Source organism: Miniopterus schreibersii (genome assembly GCF_964146895.1).
Source record: "Miniopterus schreibersii genome assembly, chromosome: 3".
Taxonomy (NCBI): Eukaryota; Metazoa; Chordata; class Mammalia; order Chiroptera; family Miniopteridae; genus Miniopterus; species Miniopterus schreibersii.
Window position 1 is genome coordinate 8,385,507 of NC_138103.1, and position 15,919 is coordinate 8,401,425.

At 51.0% G+C, this 15,919-nt stretch overlaps 1 protein-coding gene across 3 annotated transcripts in view; it reads left to right on the plus strand.

Moving 5' to 3' along the window:
• GSG1L (GSG1 like) overlaps window positions 1-15,919 on the plus strand; it is a 187,841-nt gene that overhangs the window by 148,350 nt on the left and 23,572 nt on the right. For all 3 annotated transcript variants that reach the window (XM_081132986.1, XM_081132984.1, XM_081132985.1), the window contains 2 exons: window positions 2,469-2,580; window positions 15,612-15,779. In XM_081132986.1, coding sequence (XP_080989112.1) covers window positions 2,469-2,580; window positions 15,612-15,779 — 280 coding nt within the window. The remainder of the gene's footprint in view (window positions 1-2,468; window positions 2,581-15,611; window positions 15,780-15,919) is intronic.

Genomic DNA, 15,919 nt, shown 5'->3' on the forward strand with positions numbered 1-15,919 from the left:
ATGTGTGACAAAAGCAGCTTTATTCATAATCACGAAAAATTGGAAACAACGCCGGTGTCCTTCAGCAGGTGAATGGATAAATAACCTGTCGGGACAATGGTATGTTACTCAGCAAGGAAAGGAAAGGCTCGATCAAGCCATGAAAAGACACGGTGGAAACGGAAATGCTCAAGGCTGTGTGGAGGAAGCCAGTCTGAAAAGGCCACGTACTGTACGATTCCAGCCACATAACCTTCTGGAAGAGGCACAGCTATGGAGACAATTAAAAAATCAGTGGTTGCCAGGGCTTAGGAGGGAGGGAGGGATGAATAGGTGAAGCACAGGGGAACTTTAGGGCCATGAACCTATTCAGCACGGGCATGGTGGGGGCATGTCGCTGTACACATGTCAAAACCCACAGACGGTGCAGCACAGACAGTGAACCTTAATGAACACTATAGATTTAGTCACTAATGAAGTGTCGATACTGGTTCATCGGTCGTAACTAATGGCCCCCACCACCTGGGGCGGGGAGAGGGGGCCCATGGGCACTCTGTACATCTGCTCAGTTCTTCTGTAAACCTAAAACTGCTCTAAACAATAAAGTCTATTAATAAAAAAAAGAGGTGTTCTGTACATGGGAAAAAACAGGCAGTAAACTATTTGTAGTCGACGCAACAGACAGGATTAGCATCCAAGCTAAAGAATTCCTACCAATTGATAATGAAAAAGAGAAAAAAGAGTATTGACAAAGAACACAGACGGGCCTCTGCAGGGAAGGAGGAATAGGAATGGTGAACAGCCGTGCAAAACGCCCAGGCTCACTCATGTCGAGGGGAGCAGGAAACTTGGAGCAATGTTGAGGTCTCGTGTTCCACCAGCAACGGGCGAGATCGCGCTTCAGAATCTCAGGCACCGGGGAGGGTTCCATGAGGCTTGCAGAAGGTGTTAGTTGCTGCGTTGCTTAGAGAGCAAAAAGCTGGAAGTAACTTCGACACCGTCGACTGATGGAATCAATCAGTCACGGTGCGTCACTGTCAAGGAATCCCATGTAAGTTCGCCAAAAGTTGTGTCAAGTGAATAAACATAAGCTGTCTGTACGGCTCACATCCTCGTCTCCTCCTTCCAACAGAGCCGAGGCAGAGGGGACCCCGCACACCTGCTGGGCACGACTGAGGATGGGGGTCTGGGTGGTCCCCAGGCCTGGCAGAGAGAGCCTGGGCACGCCGAGCGGGAGGGGCTCCTGAGGGGGACTCGGCACCTGTTGCGGTCACCCTCTCCCTGCGTTTCCTGACTCCAGTGCCCCCGGCAGCCCTAGAGAGTAGCCCTCACCTGAGGCCAGAGAGCAGTGGGAAGTGTCCACGCGAGGCTGAGCCCGGCCCGGAGACACAGATAACTACTTCTATGTCATGTTGAGTCCTCTGTGTCCATCAGGCCTGGGGTCAAGTGACTAGACGGAGACATACATGTGCAGGAGCCTCTGGAGTAAGTTCAATGATCAGGGCCACATACTTCAAAGCGTTGTTATGAAGATTAAGAGATAATAATGGAGGTAAAAGTCTGACTGGGTGCTTGGCACACAGTAGGTGCCTAAGCATTACAGGTTTCCTTTCTTCCTCTTGCCATCTACCCTTCCCTGCTCCTCACTTCACCCTCTCTTCACCTCGGCTGCCACAGTCCTCATCTCTGGGTGGACAGGGTTGAGGCTCAGAGGAGTGAAGTGCCTTGCCCGGGGCTATGTGGGGAAATGTGCGGGAAGGGGGTTCTCACTCACACCCCTTGGAATCAAAGCTCTCCCAGCCAGTGGCCTCAAAGATTTTTAACCACGAGCTGCAAAAAAACAGTTCCTATTACAATCACTACACACACGCACACATGCACACACACACATACATGCACACGGACACGCACACACATGCACATACAAAACAATATTTACTCCTGCTACGTTTGATGGTAGTGGATATCTCTATTCCAGCCTGTCTTTTTTTGGTAGTGCTGGTTGCAATCCCTGAGGTTGATTTCCTGACCCTCTAGTCTGGTGAGTTAAGACCTGAGGTTTTAAAAATACTCTCTAAGATCCTTCTCCCAAATGACCTTCTATCAGCAAACTATAGCCCACGGGTTAAATCCCCCCACGACCTGCACTTCCCATTGTCCACGGCTCCTTTGCCCTACAACAGTAGAGCTGAATAGTTGCAACGGTACCAAGCGGCCCACAGAGCCTAAATCATTGACTTCTCTGGTTCTTAGCAGAAAGTCTGCCCATCCACACCCAGGTCTGACTCTGCTCCCTTGCTTTAATTTCTCCAGCTGCCCTTTGCCCTCCGGCTCAAACGCAGGCTCAGCAAACAGCCCCCTCTGGCCCCCTGTGCTCTGGTCCTGCCGACGTCCTTCCCAGGGGGCCCATGCTCTGCCCGGCACTAACGCCCGTGAGGGTGCACAGGCCCCGCCTCGCTCCCTGATTCCTTGCTCTGCTCGCCCCACAGGCCTCCTGGGCATGGTCGCCCACATGATGTACACGCAGGTGTTCCAGGTCACCGTGAGCCTCGGCCCTGAAGATTGGAGGCCCCATTCCTGGGACTACGGGTGGTCCTTCTGGTAAGTGGCTTTTGACCTTTAGACACAAGAGCCCCGAGACCTGCTGGGACTTCAGCAGCTCAGCCCAGTTGGGGGACAGAGGAAGGCAGGGGTAGCCCAGAGGACACAGGCATTGAGACCCAGGAGCCAGGGTGGGCAAACTCTGCCACGTGGACCAGATCCGGCCCACCACGGTTTCCATCAGCCCTCGAGCTAAGAATAGTTTTTATACTTTGACGTTCTTGAATATAAATCAAAATAATATTTTGTGAAATGTGAAAATTACATAAAATTCAAATTTAGTGTCCATAAATAAAGTTCTATTGGGACACGGCCACGCTCATCATTTATATATAGTCGACGTCTGCTTTCACGCCTCAGTGGCAGAGGTGAACCGTAGTGACAGAGGCTGAATGGCCCGCACAGCCTAAAACATTTACTGTCCAGCCCTTTATACAGAACGTTTGCCAGCCCCTGTCTTAGAGGCTGGTGTGGAAGGTGGAGATGGAAGCTGGCAAGGCCTAAGGCAGGCGAGCCATGGGGGGTTCTGGGGGGTCCAGTGGGTTAGGAGGATCCCAGGGAGGGGCCCTGAACACAGGGGACAGGAGTCCGCACCTCAGAGCGTGGTGTGTGAAAGGCAGAACCACTCAGGATTCTTTTGCTTGTGAGTGACAGAATCCCGGATTAAGTAAACAAGGGTTTGTATTAGTTCATGTAACCGAAAAGTCCAATGGGATCAGCTGGGGGTGGGGGTAGGGGGGTGGGTTGTAACAGGAAAAACCCACCCTCACTAGTCTAAGCAACATGGAAATACGTGGGTTCCTGAAAATGGAAAGTGCAGCTGAGGTATGGACTTCAGGACACGTTTCATCCAGAATCGCTGTCGCCATCCGGGCTGAGCTCTCTTCCTCTGCGGTGGCCTGAGCATTGCCTCTCACATGTTGACTCTGTGCCTGGCCAGGCTTCCCTCCAGTGACAGGAAAGACCCTCCCGAGGCCGCTGCTTCTTCCTTCACACCCAGGGAGAGACAGGGCTTCTCTTCCTCCAGCGTCAACTAAGATCCCAAACCTCCCTCGGACGAGCCCAACTCAGGTCATTTTCTCTCTCCTGAACCGTCACCATGACTGGGGGAGGGTCGTGAGCTTGTTGGCTCAGCTTGACCAGGCCGGTGTCTGGAGCTAGGACTGAGCCAGACCCTGGAATGGTGAGCAGGTGGAATGGGTGCTGGGTGAGCCACAGGGCTGGTGAGCAGGCGGAATGGGTGCTGGGTGAGCCACAGGGCGCCTGCTTCAGGCGCGGCTTAACCCAGGCGATCAGGGGGTTCGCTGGAACGCAGCGCTCCCCCCTTCTCTGTCTCGCTCCCTTCGCGCTGGTCCCACTCACAAGCAGTGTTTCCCCGGGTGATGGCCGAGATGGTCACCATGCTCAGCTCTAGGCTTACCTCTTACAAATGTGGCAACACCAGCAACCATGGGGCTTCTTTCCAACATTTCCAGCCAAAACCCTGGTTATGCTTTTCACGGGCTTAGCTTAAGTGATGTGACCATCCTTCAGCCAGTGATTTGGACCCCGAGGAGGCTGGACTGCTCTCACCTGAGTCCCGCGGTATTGGCCCCACCCAAACCCTGGGACAGAGAGAGGAGCAGGGGAGGTCCCCCAGTGGAGAGCTGGGGGTGGGGGTGGGTGGGGGTGCAGCAGGCTTTTATCAGAAGGAGGAATGCATGTTGCAAAGGCCAGGATTGGTTGTCCGGTACACAGAGTTTACATGTCTGGTCCTGCTGGCTGGCTGAGCACCGTTTATCCCCTCGGTCATTTCACAGGCACTTACTGAGCACTCACCGGGGGCCAGCCAGTCTCCTAGGTTGGGGAGGTGGGGGAGGCCGGCGGGGGAGGGGGAGACAGCAGTGCCAAGACAGTATTGCAATGGGATTGAGGGACTGAGTCAAGGGAGCCGTGCTCGGTGCTATGATGTGTTTGTGGGGGAAGAGATGGGGGACAGGGAGTGTCACCACATACAACTGTGGGAACAAGAAAGGGTCATGGACACAGCTTCTGCAGGGAGGTCCTCAGGGGGAATCTGGCCGGGAAAACTGGCAGAGGAGGGAACAGGATAGTGCATGGGGATGGCGAACAGTAAAGACTTGGTGGCGAGAGGGCATCTTCGGGGAAAGGTGGTCAGATGGGTCAGGAGGAGCTATGACTAAGACAGACCCCAGTGCAGGCCGCTGGGGGCTCCTGACACACTCTGCCCCTCTCTCCTCTCTGCGTGGCTCTGCCCTCTGAAAGACAGAGCCTTAAAGCGACCCTGGCCCATCAACACCATCCCTGATGCCCTTTAAGTGGATCCACTGCAGGGCAACCAGCTAAGGCCCTGACTCCCTTTCACCCGTCCCTCCTCCCCCACCCCCAGCAGCTCCTTCCTGAGATCTTGACCTCGGAAGATACTCACCAGGAGCTCGAGAAGGGGACAGAGGAAGGGTGCGAACATTTCTGAGTGTCGGCCACATGTGTAATAATTTCCTACCTGTGCTGAGCACTGGCGTGTCATTGTCACAGCTGTGCTGTGAGGCAGGCCCTTCGTGGAGGGTAACTGAGGCACGGAGAACTGAAGCGATGCGTCCCGGGGGATCCACCCGCGAGTGGCAGAGCTGGGGGGGGAGCCCAGGCGGTCGGCCCTGTGTGCTGCCCTGTGAGATGATGGGGTAACAGAGGGACAGGTCCCGTGTGCTTAGCACGCTGTTTGACATGTGCAAGTGCCCAGTAAACACCAGTTCTTCCGATGGCACCGTCACTGATATGAGATGTAACACGGACAATAACCCCGTGTTGCGTATGTGGAAACTGAAGCTCAGCAAGGTTGTCACCGGCCCAGGATTCTGAAGCCCCTCCTCCCACAGGCCTCTCTTTCCCGAAGCCCCTGGGCTCACCCTGGCATCAGTGCCTAGAACTGAGCCTGGGGGTGTGGGCCGTGGGACCCTCTTCTCCCGGAAGCCGAGTCCCCTACCCGCTCCTCTGCTCCCTCGGGCCGGCCTCCCAAGGGGCAGTGAATTCCCATTTGACTTATTTGAGACCGGGGCCCAATGTGTAGCCCCTATTAGGGCTGGTCCATTTCTCCTTGTCACCGAGGCTACAAGATAGATCAGCCCCATTTTTCATCCCTTGCATCTGGGGCCTTGCCAGGGCTGTGCAGTGTCATCTCTCTTGTTTAATATGTGTGAGGCCATTTGTCACAATTCTGGCCCCAGAGCCCCAGGCACCAGCGAGGAGACCGGCTCCAAGGCAAGACAGCACCAGCCTCTGTCTCTGGGCCCAGGACGAAGACCAGGCTGAGGGCGCTCAGGAGGTGGGGGCGCCAGCTTCTGGGAGGGACACCTGCTCAGGAAGGTGACAGGTCCAGGCCAGGAGTCTGACCTCAGCCAGGTGGGTTAGCCCTCACTCACACCGTGCACTGCTGGGGACCGCTGGTTGAGGTGAGGCCTCTGGAGCCGATCCTGCCCCTGCCCCTTGCCTGCTGTGGACCCTGGCCAAGCTGCATACCCTCCCCGTGCCTCAGTGTCCTCAGCTGTGACGTGGGGACAGCCTGAGTTCCCACCACACGGAGCCTTGTGAGTGGTGCTGCAGTTCTCTTTTGATGCATAACCCATCACACCACAATGTAGTGGTGTAAAATGAGAATTTATGATTATGTCTTATGTTTCACTGGTTGACTGCGCTCAGCTGGGTGGCCTGGCTTGGGGCCTTCCGTGACGCCTCAGGCCAGTGTCGGCGGGCGGGGCGTCCAGATTGCCCCTGGCAGCGCTGGCGGGAGGCTCGGCGGGGTGCTGGGGCTGGGGCTGGGGCTCTGCCAGGGCTGTCAGCCGAGCGGCTTCCCCGGCACGGCGGCTGGGCCCCTGCCGAGAGCAAGCGTTCCCAGCAATCCAAGTGGAGGCTACAAGTTTATTTTATAATCTTGCCTCAGAAGTCACACAGTGTCACTTGTGTCGTATTCTCTTGCTCAAGAGCAAGTGATGGGCCAGATTCGAGGAGAGTGGGCTGCACCAAACCTCCCAGCCCAGGAGGAGTGGCTCAGGGGGCCCTCTTTGGAGACAGACTACCATGAGGACTCCACGAAGCCACGCCTGTGGGCACACGGCACAGGGAACGTGCTCGGGGATGTGGTGTTAAAGGCAGGCACCCAGCCCCGTGAGCCCCACTCCCTCCTCTCTGGAGTGGGGATCGTAGTGATGCAGGTTTCATGGGGCTACTGTGGGGCCAAGCTGCTGGTGCCCAGTGAGTGCTCGACAATTGGTTATACACGGTGACAGTGACATTGGGCCTTTGGGGATGCCATTCTTGCTTGTTGAGAGGCACCTGACCCAAATGTCCAAGAGGATGACATCCAGTGGGTAGGCAAGCAGTCCCTCCTCTTTGTCTCCACCCCCCAGCCCACCCCACCCTGGACTCTGCTGGCCTTTGTTCCAAGAACTGTAGTGTTTTGTTAGGATCCAGCCCTGGCTGCCATCTCCCCTCACTCCTCTACCCTGTCCTTTGGCCCTGCCTAAGCTTTGGGACCCCATCCTCGCCCTGAGCCCCAGCCTCCAGCCCTCCTGCCTGCTCCTTTCTCAGCTCTGTGTCTCAGTTCTCTGGGTCGCACTGTGACAATGCTAAGGCAACCCTCCCCACCCCCAGGGTCAGGATAAAACTAAGGTTGGTGCCACCTACTTTGTGCCAGGCACAGTAGGGGATGCTTTACAAGCCCTGAGCTGTATAGTCCTGCCATTGACCCCCACAGAGGAGTTACCATACCCACTGGCTGGACGAAGATACAGCCTCACAAAGGGCAAAGGCCCAAGTCACACAATTAGCCTCAGAGGCTGCAAATTGCAAGCAGCCCAGGGCTGAACCCAGCCTGCAGATGTTCTGCTTGGCCTGCCATGGTGTTATTAAAAGTTCACATTTGTTTTTAACATCTGAAAAGGTAAACATTTTACATAAAGATTCTGGTCTCTGGCTTCTCTTGACCATGAGAAGATATGCCCCTGCCTAACTGGCAGCAGGCAGCTGCAGCTGAGTAACAGCTGCCCTGTTCAGATGGGGCATATGCTCTTCAGTTCACCCCAGTCCCCACCACTCCCTATTGCCTTATGCTTACTCACACTTCCCTCACTTAGTCATGCACCTGACCCCACGGGAATTTGAGTGTGTGGCCTCTACTTGGAATGTCCACGTGTTAGTTTTCCTGGTGATGGCAGGAGAGTGGAAAATGAGTCACTTTGTACTTCTGTTTTGCATTTGATCAAAATGGAGATGAATGGAAGAGAGGTCCCTCCCACAGCACAAACAGTGAAATCCTAAGCTTTCACTCTATAGACTGAGGGTAGTAGAACATTATCAAGTTGTGGCATGTAAGAGCTAGAAGTACAGAGAGGCAAAGCTACTTGGCCCAGGTCACACAACATTAGAGTAGCAAGTTGGGCCAGGTCCCTGGAGGGTGGTGCCCCTCCGTTTGCTTTTGGAGCCCCATCCGTGTGGAGTGCAGTGGCTTCATTGCTACCCTTTTCCCTTCCCCTCCCCCACTTCCCAGTCTCCAAGACCTTGTGAAAACAGCAGGCTGGCCCTTTCCCTCTCTGGGGACCCCAGGCTGCCCTGCTCTCTCTGCAGGGCTTAGCTGGCATTTCAGCATATTGATCCCTTGGAGGGGGTTGGTGATGGGAGGTGTTTGCTGCTGTGACCTCAGAAGATCCTTGGCCCCAAAGAGCCACTGGAAACGGTGTATTTGCTTGTGTCACCGCTAAGCGGCTGTGTGGTCAGCAAGAAGCTCTGACTCTTTCTCATCTCCCCCGAGGCAGGTGACTCTGGACTCCTTTTCTCTAAGACCAGGGCGGGGAAGGGGAGATGTGGTTGCCCACGGGTGCCCTGCTACCCATGGATGGACGAGCTGGGCCCCAGAACCTGCAGTCGTCAACTTCTGTCCCATCAGCCTTTGGGCACTAAGGGTGGCCTGGACATTGGGGTTCTGCTCAGTGACTCTGTGCCGTCTGACCTGCAGGTGACCTGCAGGTGATCCTCAGTGATCAATTAACCTTCCCACTGAACAGGGCCTGGGGTAGGTTTCAGGGTGGCATGCATGTGTCTCTGAATCTGCTCACCCAATGTCTCCTGACCCTGCCCTTCAGCTCCCAGAGGATACAGGATGGTTGACAGCCACCCCTCCCCATCACCCTCTCCTTTTCTCCCCACAGTGTCCACTCTGCTCTTGGCTCTGAAAACCAGGCCACCCACCCACATACCTCCCTGCACCAGCTCAGAAGTGCAAGCTGCAAACACTAGCAGGTGTTCTGGAGCTGAAGGTTTTTAAACTTTGCCCTGCGTGGGTGGTATCAGAGGAGCAGTGGAGAGTCAGGATTTTTACCACTGCCCAGTTGTAATGAGGCCACCTCCCTCCCCGTGGTGTCAGCGGAGGCCACTGGGAGAGCAGCAATGAGGCACTCCTGTCCCTTCCAGCCAGGGTAGTTATCTGCAGAGGCCTAAGGGTCCAGAACTCCCACTCTGCCCAGCAGCGATAAAAAATCTTCCTACCTGGGTCAATGAAAGGAGCCTCAAGGACCTCTGGGACTATAACAAAAGAGCTAACATTGAAGTTCCATGAGCAGAAAAAAACACTCAAAGGAATATGTCTGAAAACTTTCCACATTTTTTAAAAGACATAAAGCTACAGAGTTGAGAAGCTGGGTGAATCTCCAAACAGGATAAACCCAAAGAAATCCATACCATGATACATCATAGTCAAATTTTAAAGACTGAAGTCCAAGAAAAAATATTGAAAGCAGCAAAAGAGAAATGATACCTCAACTGTAGGGAAAACCAATTTAAATGGCAGTAGATTTTGCACCAGAAACAATGGAGGCTAGAAGGCAGTGGCACAGCATGTTTCAAGTGCTGAAAGGAAAGAACTGTCAATTCTGTTTTCTGTTTCTAGCAAAAATATCCTCAGGAAAGGGAAGGGGAAATCATTTTCAGATGAAGGAAAACTAAAAAAATGTGTTGCCAGCAGACTTATCCTAAATGAAGGGTTAAAAGAAGTTCTCTGAACAGGAAAAAAAAAAAATCATAAAGAGATAATCTTGGAACAGCAGGAAAGAAGAAAGAAAATTTTACTTTCCTCTTGAGGTTTCAAAATTACGTTTGATGATTGAAGCAAAAAATTATAACACAGTCTGATGCAGTTCAAAATGAAATCGGAGGAAATATTTCATGCAGTCATATTAATGGGGGAGAACAAAGGGACGTAAAGGGAAAATCATATGATCGTATCAATCAATCTGAAAAAAATATTTGACAAAATTCATCCATTCTTGTTTAAATAAAAACTCCCAGAAAACTAAAAATAGAGCGGAAAATTTTAAATTTGATAAAGAACACCTACCTAAGCGCCTACAGCTAACATCATAGTCAGCGGTGAAAATTAAATGCTTTCTCTCTAGGACTGGTAACATCACGTGTACTGCACACAGCGCTGGAGGCTCTTGCTAGTGCAATAAGGCATGAAAAGTAAATAAAAGGCATACAGATTGAAAAGGAAGAAGGAAACTACACCTATTTGCAGATAACATGTTGTCTATGCAGATAAATCCAAGAAAGCTATACATTAAAAAAATGCCTAGACCTAATAAATGAATTCAGTACAGTAAAACCTCAATATAACAGACTAATTCGGGTGAGGGGGTGTTCGTTAAAGCCAAAAGTCTGTTATATAATAAAGTAGGTTTTCTGAATGCGTATGTTAAAAAATTGACAAACTTGTTAGTTTACCTGTTTTTACTTACGTAGACACGTTTGTGTCATTAAAATTAAGTATGTATGAAAAGTTTAATTGCACAGAAAAGTTTTCTGTATGTATTACTGTAATTTTAAATTTATACTGAATAGGTCTAGAAAATGTGTGCATTCATGTCACCGGGAGTAAACAAATGCACGTGGCTGGGACGTGGTTTAGCATACACGGAACATCTGCCAGCATGAGTTAAAACTGATGCAGAAATCCACTCCATCAGACAACAGAACCAATTATCTCACTCAATGCAGTGTGATCATGTGCTAATCATTTGCCACACATTGTTTACGAGCAGTGATTCTGGATTTAAATATGTAGACTACAGTTGTAGATACGTAATATTTATTTATATCGGCAAGATTACTACAGTGTTTTTCCCAACATATGGCCTATTCACTAAAATTTGTTAAAAATAGCAAATTAATAACAAAAATAACCTGTTAACTTAATTATAAGCAAATCTTGGTTAAAAACATTTTAAAATTAACAAGGTGTTAATTTTCACATATGACACACGGACTGGAAATTTTGTCAATTAAATCTGAAGTCTGTTAAATCGAGGTGCACAAAATCGAGGGTTTAATGTATTGTCTCAGGATACAAGATAAAAATATGAAAATCAATTATATTTCTATAAACTGGCAATGAACAGTTGTATAAAGCTAAAAATACAATAATGTTTACACTGAAAAAAGTGAAATACTTAGTCATAAATCTAGCAAAACATCTTCAGGATTTAAAGGCTGAAAACCACAAAGGCCAATGAAGAAAATCAAAGAATTTCTAAATAAATGGAGAGATATACCATGTTTATGGTAGATATGTCAAGTCTCTTCAAGTTGGTGTACAAGCTTAATGCAATTCCTATTAAAATGTCAGTGTAATTTCTTATAGATATAGACAAGATTATTATAAAGCCTGTTAAGAATGGCAGAGGAACTAAGATAGCTAAAACAATTTTGAAAAAAAAGAATAAAGTAGGAGGAATTGGTTTACCCAATTTCAAGACTTACTGTATAGCTACAGTAATCAGACTGTGTGCTGTTGGTGGGGAACAGACCCCCAGATCAATGGAACAGGGTAAAGACCCACACAAAGGTGCCCAACTGGTTCTTGACAAAGATGCAAATCCACTCAGTGGAGGAGGGAATAGCCTTTTCAACAAATGGTGCTCAAGCTATATTAGATATTCATAGGCAAAAACCCCCCAAAAAACAAGCTTGATCTAAACTTCATACCCTATGTAAAATTTAACTCAAGATGCATCACAGACCTAAATATAAAATGTAAACCTATAAACTTTTTAGAAAAAAATAGGAGAAAAATCTTTGGGGTCTAGGCCTAGAGTAGACAAAGAGTTCTTAGACTTGCCATCGAAGGTGTTGAAAAAATTGATAAATTGGATTTCATCAAAATTAAACACTTCTGCTCGGTGCAAGGCCTTGTTAAGAGGTTGAAAAGACAAGCTACAGACTGAAAATTTAAAAATGACGAGCCCTGGCCAGTGTGGCTCAGCTGGGTGAGCATTGTCCCCCGTTCACCAAAAGTTCACCAGTTCAATTCCCAGTCGGGGCACATGCCCAGGTTGCGGGTTCGATCCCCAGTTGGGGCGCATGCAGGAGGCAACAGATCGATGTTTCTCTCTCATATCTCTCTCCTTCCCCCTCTCCCTTTCCCCCTTCTTCTCTCAATAAAAAAAAATCAATAAAACATATTGAAAAATGAATAAATAAAATTAAAAAACAATAGTGAGAAACTTACATGGCTGGTAGGAACCCTACTCAGCAATATAAAGGAACTCGCTGCTACATACACAACTTGGATGACTCTCCAGGGAATTATTCTGAGGGAAAAAGCCGATCCCAGACATACATACTGTGTGACTCCATTTCTATGATATTCTTAAAATGGCAAAATCATAGAAATGAAGAACTGATTCGTGGTTGCCAAGGGTTGGGAGGAAGTGGGTGTGACTAAAATGCACCTGGAGGGGTCACTGTGGTGACGGATGGAAACGTTCTGTACCTGACTGTCCCGGTGTCAGGATCCTGATGGATACTACACTGTATCTGCAAGATGTCACCGCTGGGGAAACCGGGTAAAGGGTCCACGGGTATTATTTCTTACAACAACTTGTGAGTCTGTAATTACCTTGAAATTAAAAATTTAATTTAAAAACAAAGAGTAATAGCCTGGACAGTGTGGCTCAGCGGTTGAGCATCGACCTATGATACAGGAGATCGAGGTTCGATTCCAGGTCAGGGCCCATGCCCGGGTTGTGGGCTCGATCCTCTGTAGGGGGCGTGCAGGAGGCAGCCGATCAATGACTCTCTCATCATTGATGTTTCTATCTCTCTTTCCCTCTCCCTTCCTCTCTCTGAAATCAATAAAGACCCCCCCAAAAAAAGAATATTAAATAAGAGGTTAAAAGCCACAAGAGTATTGCAGGGTGTGATGAAATGTGATGGGCAGGACTGCTCCTTCGCTGGGTCATCAGAGTGGGGAGCTGTACCTGGTCATAGATAAGGTCCATGGTCATAAAGGCTAAAAATTCACTTTAAAGTGAACTTGTGCAAAAAAGGGAATTTATAGAAAGTAATTATATAAGAACTTTGGTTGCCAATGACAGAAACCCAGTTCAAACTGGCCTAAGGAAAAAAAAATCCGAAAAAGGAATTTGTGTTCCCACAACTGCAAAGCCCAGGGACGATGGCTTCAGCTCAGGGATCTAGGTCCTTTCTCCTTTCTTCTGAGTCCGCTTCATATCAGGTTGCATGGTGGCAAGACAGTCCCCAGAAGCTCCTGGCTCAAACCCCGCTCCGGACCAAAGCAGAGCCCTGTTTCCTGAGAGCTTCAGCAAAAGTCCTGGGGTTGAGACTCGTAAGCCAGACTTTGGTGCCACGTGCCCATCCTGAGCCAATTACTGTGGCCAAAGGGAGGCGACACTCTCACTGGCCAGGCCTAGGGCATGTGCTCCACACAAATCACACGGCTGGAGAGGAGGGGACGAGTGGTCCCTTAACAGAGATGAGGGTCAGGGTAAACCAACATGGGATCCCAGAAAAAAGCCGCTTTTTCATTCTCCACCCTCAGGTTCTGAATTTCCACCCCTCTGGTTCAGACGGACACCCCAGAATCTTGAACTTCGTTGCTCAAGGGAGGGATTATCCGATTAAACTAGCTTTGGTCAGAAGTTCAGCCCTTATCCAATCATCTGTGAACAGGGGATGGGGTCACCTGCTGGACCCTTGGGTGGCCAAGGAAGTTCTTAGAGGGGCCAGGCTGACACCCCACAGCTGTCTGCGACAGATCGTCAGAGCTTCTGGAAGATCTAAATGAGCTCTGTATCATGAAGGAACAGGGGGACCCTTTAATGGTTTTGGCAACGAGGGATGGATGGTGACTGGAGATCCCTGGCAGAAAGGCGGAACCCTCGCATTCCCACGCTTTCCTTCTGGGTGTTCTGACACGGACCGAGAGGAGAGCAGAGGGTGTGGGAGGCGGGCTGTGCTCGCTTTGAGGAATGCAGGGGAGTGATGTTAAGAGACTCGAAGGGTCGGCAGAAGGGAGGCTCAGGGACAGGGCAGGGCTCGAAACAGCAAAACTGAGCCCTTGATTTGGAGGAAACAGTCATAAGGCAGAGACTGGGGAACTGACTGGGCGCCAGACCAGGTGTGACCACCGCAAAGCAGGCACACGCTCCTGGTTGCTTCCAGATGTGGTGGGACAGCTTCTCCAGCTCTGGCTGGCTCAGCAAACACATCAGGTGAGTGCAGCCAAGGGTCCCAGCTGCGCATGGAGGACCTGTGGAGCCGCGAAGGTCGTTATAAGTTAGCCTCTCAGAGGGAGAGCCGGGAAAGCGAGTCAGAAGTGGGTAGTAAAGATGGTGGTGACTGTGATGGTAGGAATGATAGCAAACCTTTCAGGAACCCCGACTGTGTACCAGGCTCTGTTCTAAGAGCTTTTAAATGGATCATCTTCAATCCTTCAACACCCTGTGAGGTGGAGCTCTTGTTATGCCCATTACAATGGATGCAAGGAGAGGTGAAGCATCTTGTCCAAGGTGCTTAACACAGGAACTCAGGTAATTTAACCCTCACAGACAACCCGCTTGTAGGGTTTTTGGCCCCATCTATTCTCTTCATCAACTTCAACTAATCTTTTCACATTCCCTTCCTCCAGCATCCCAAACCTCCCACGGTTTGTGCAGTGTTCCCTGCGCCTCATGCCTCCACGCCTTTGCCCCGCTCTTCCCTCTTCCTGGAATGCCCTTCCCTCTTCCTGGAATGCCCTTCCCTCTTCCTGTAATGCCCTTCCTGCTTTCTGGAATGCCCTTCCCTCTTCCTGGAATGCCCTTCCCTCTTTCTGGAATGCCCTTCCCTCTTCCTGGAATGCCCTTCCCTCTTTCTGGAATGCCCTTCCCTCTTCCTGGAATGCCCTTCCCTCTGTCTGGAATGCCCTTCCCTCTTCCTGGAATGCCCTTCCCTCTTCCTGTAATGCCCTTCCTGCTTTCTGGAATGCCCTTCCCTCTTCCTGGAATGCCCTTCCCTCTTTCTGGAATGCCCTTCCCTCTTCCTGGAATGCCCTTCCCTCTGTCTGGAATGCCCTTCCCTCTTCCTGGAATGCCCTTCCCTCTTCCTGGAATGCCCTTCCCTCTGTCTGGAATGCCCTTCCCTCTTTCTGGAATGCCCTTCCCTCTTCCTGGAATGCCCTTCCCTCTTCCTGGAATGCCCTTCCCGCTTTCTGGAATGCCCTTCCCTCTTCCTGGAATGCCCTTCCCTCTTCCTGGAATGCCCTTCCCTCTTTCTGGAATGCCCTTCCCGCTTTCTGGAATGCCCTTCCCTCTTTCTGGAATGCCCTTCCCGCTTTCTGGAATGCCCTTCCCTCTTCCTGGAATGCCCTTCCCTCTTTCTGGAATGCCCTTCCCTCTTTCTGGAATGCCCTGCCCCCTGGCAAGCCCTTCCTCGCCCCCAGACCCAGCGCAAGCACAGCTGATTGTGGTAACCCTCCTTGGGCGGGATGACTCGCTCTCTTCTTGTCCCCTCGTCATGAACTCTGCCATGTCTGCGGCATCCTGTGCAGCCAGTGCTGCCCCCGCACCAGACTGTGAGTGGGGCAGGACCAAGTCTTGTTGTCTCCGCCCGGCACCTGCTTAGGTCTGGCCCAGAAGAGGCAGCGCGCAGGGTGAGCGATGTCAGGTGGGCAGGTTTCACCGGCACCTCTCTCCTGTCTCCCGCAGCCTGGCGTGGGGCTCCTTTACCTGCTGCATGGCCGCCTCGGTCACCACGCTCAACTCCTACACCAAGACAGTCATTGAGTTCCGGCACAAGCGCAAGGTCTTTGAGCAGGGCTACCGGGAGGAGCCGACCTTCATAGACCCCGAGGCCATCAAGTACTTCCGGGAGAGGTCAGTGCACATGGGTCCCCTCTGGTGCCACTGGAGGCTGAAGCCCAGGGTCTGGCCTCAGTGGCCACAGGGCTCCAGTCAGAACTGGACTGAGCGGTCCCACGGAGTGTTGGGGACGGGAGGGCAGGTTGGGCGAGGCA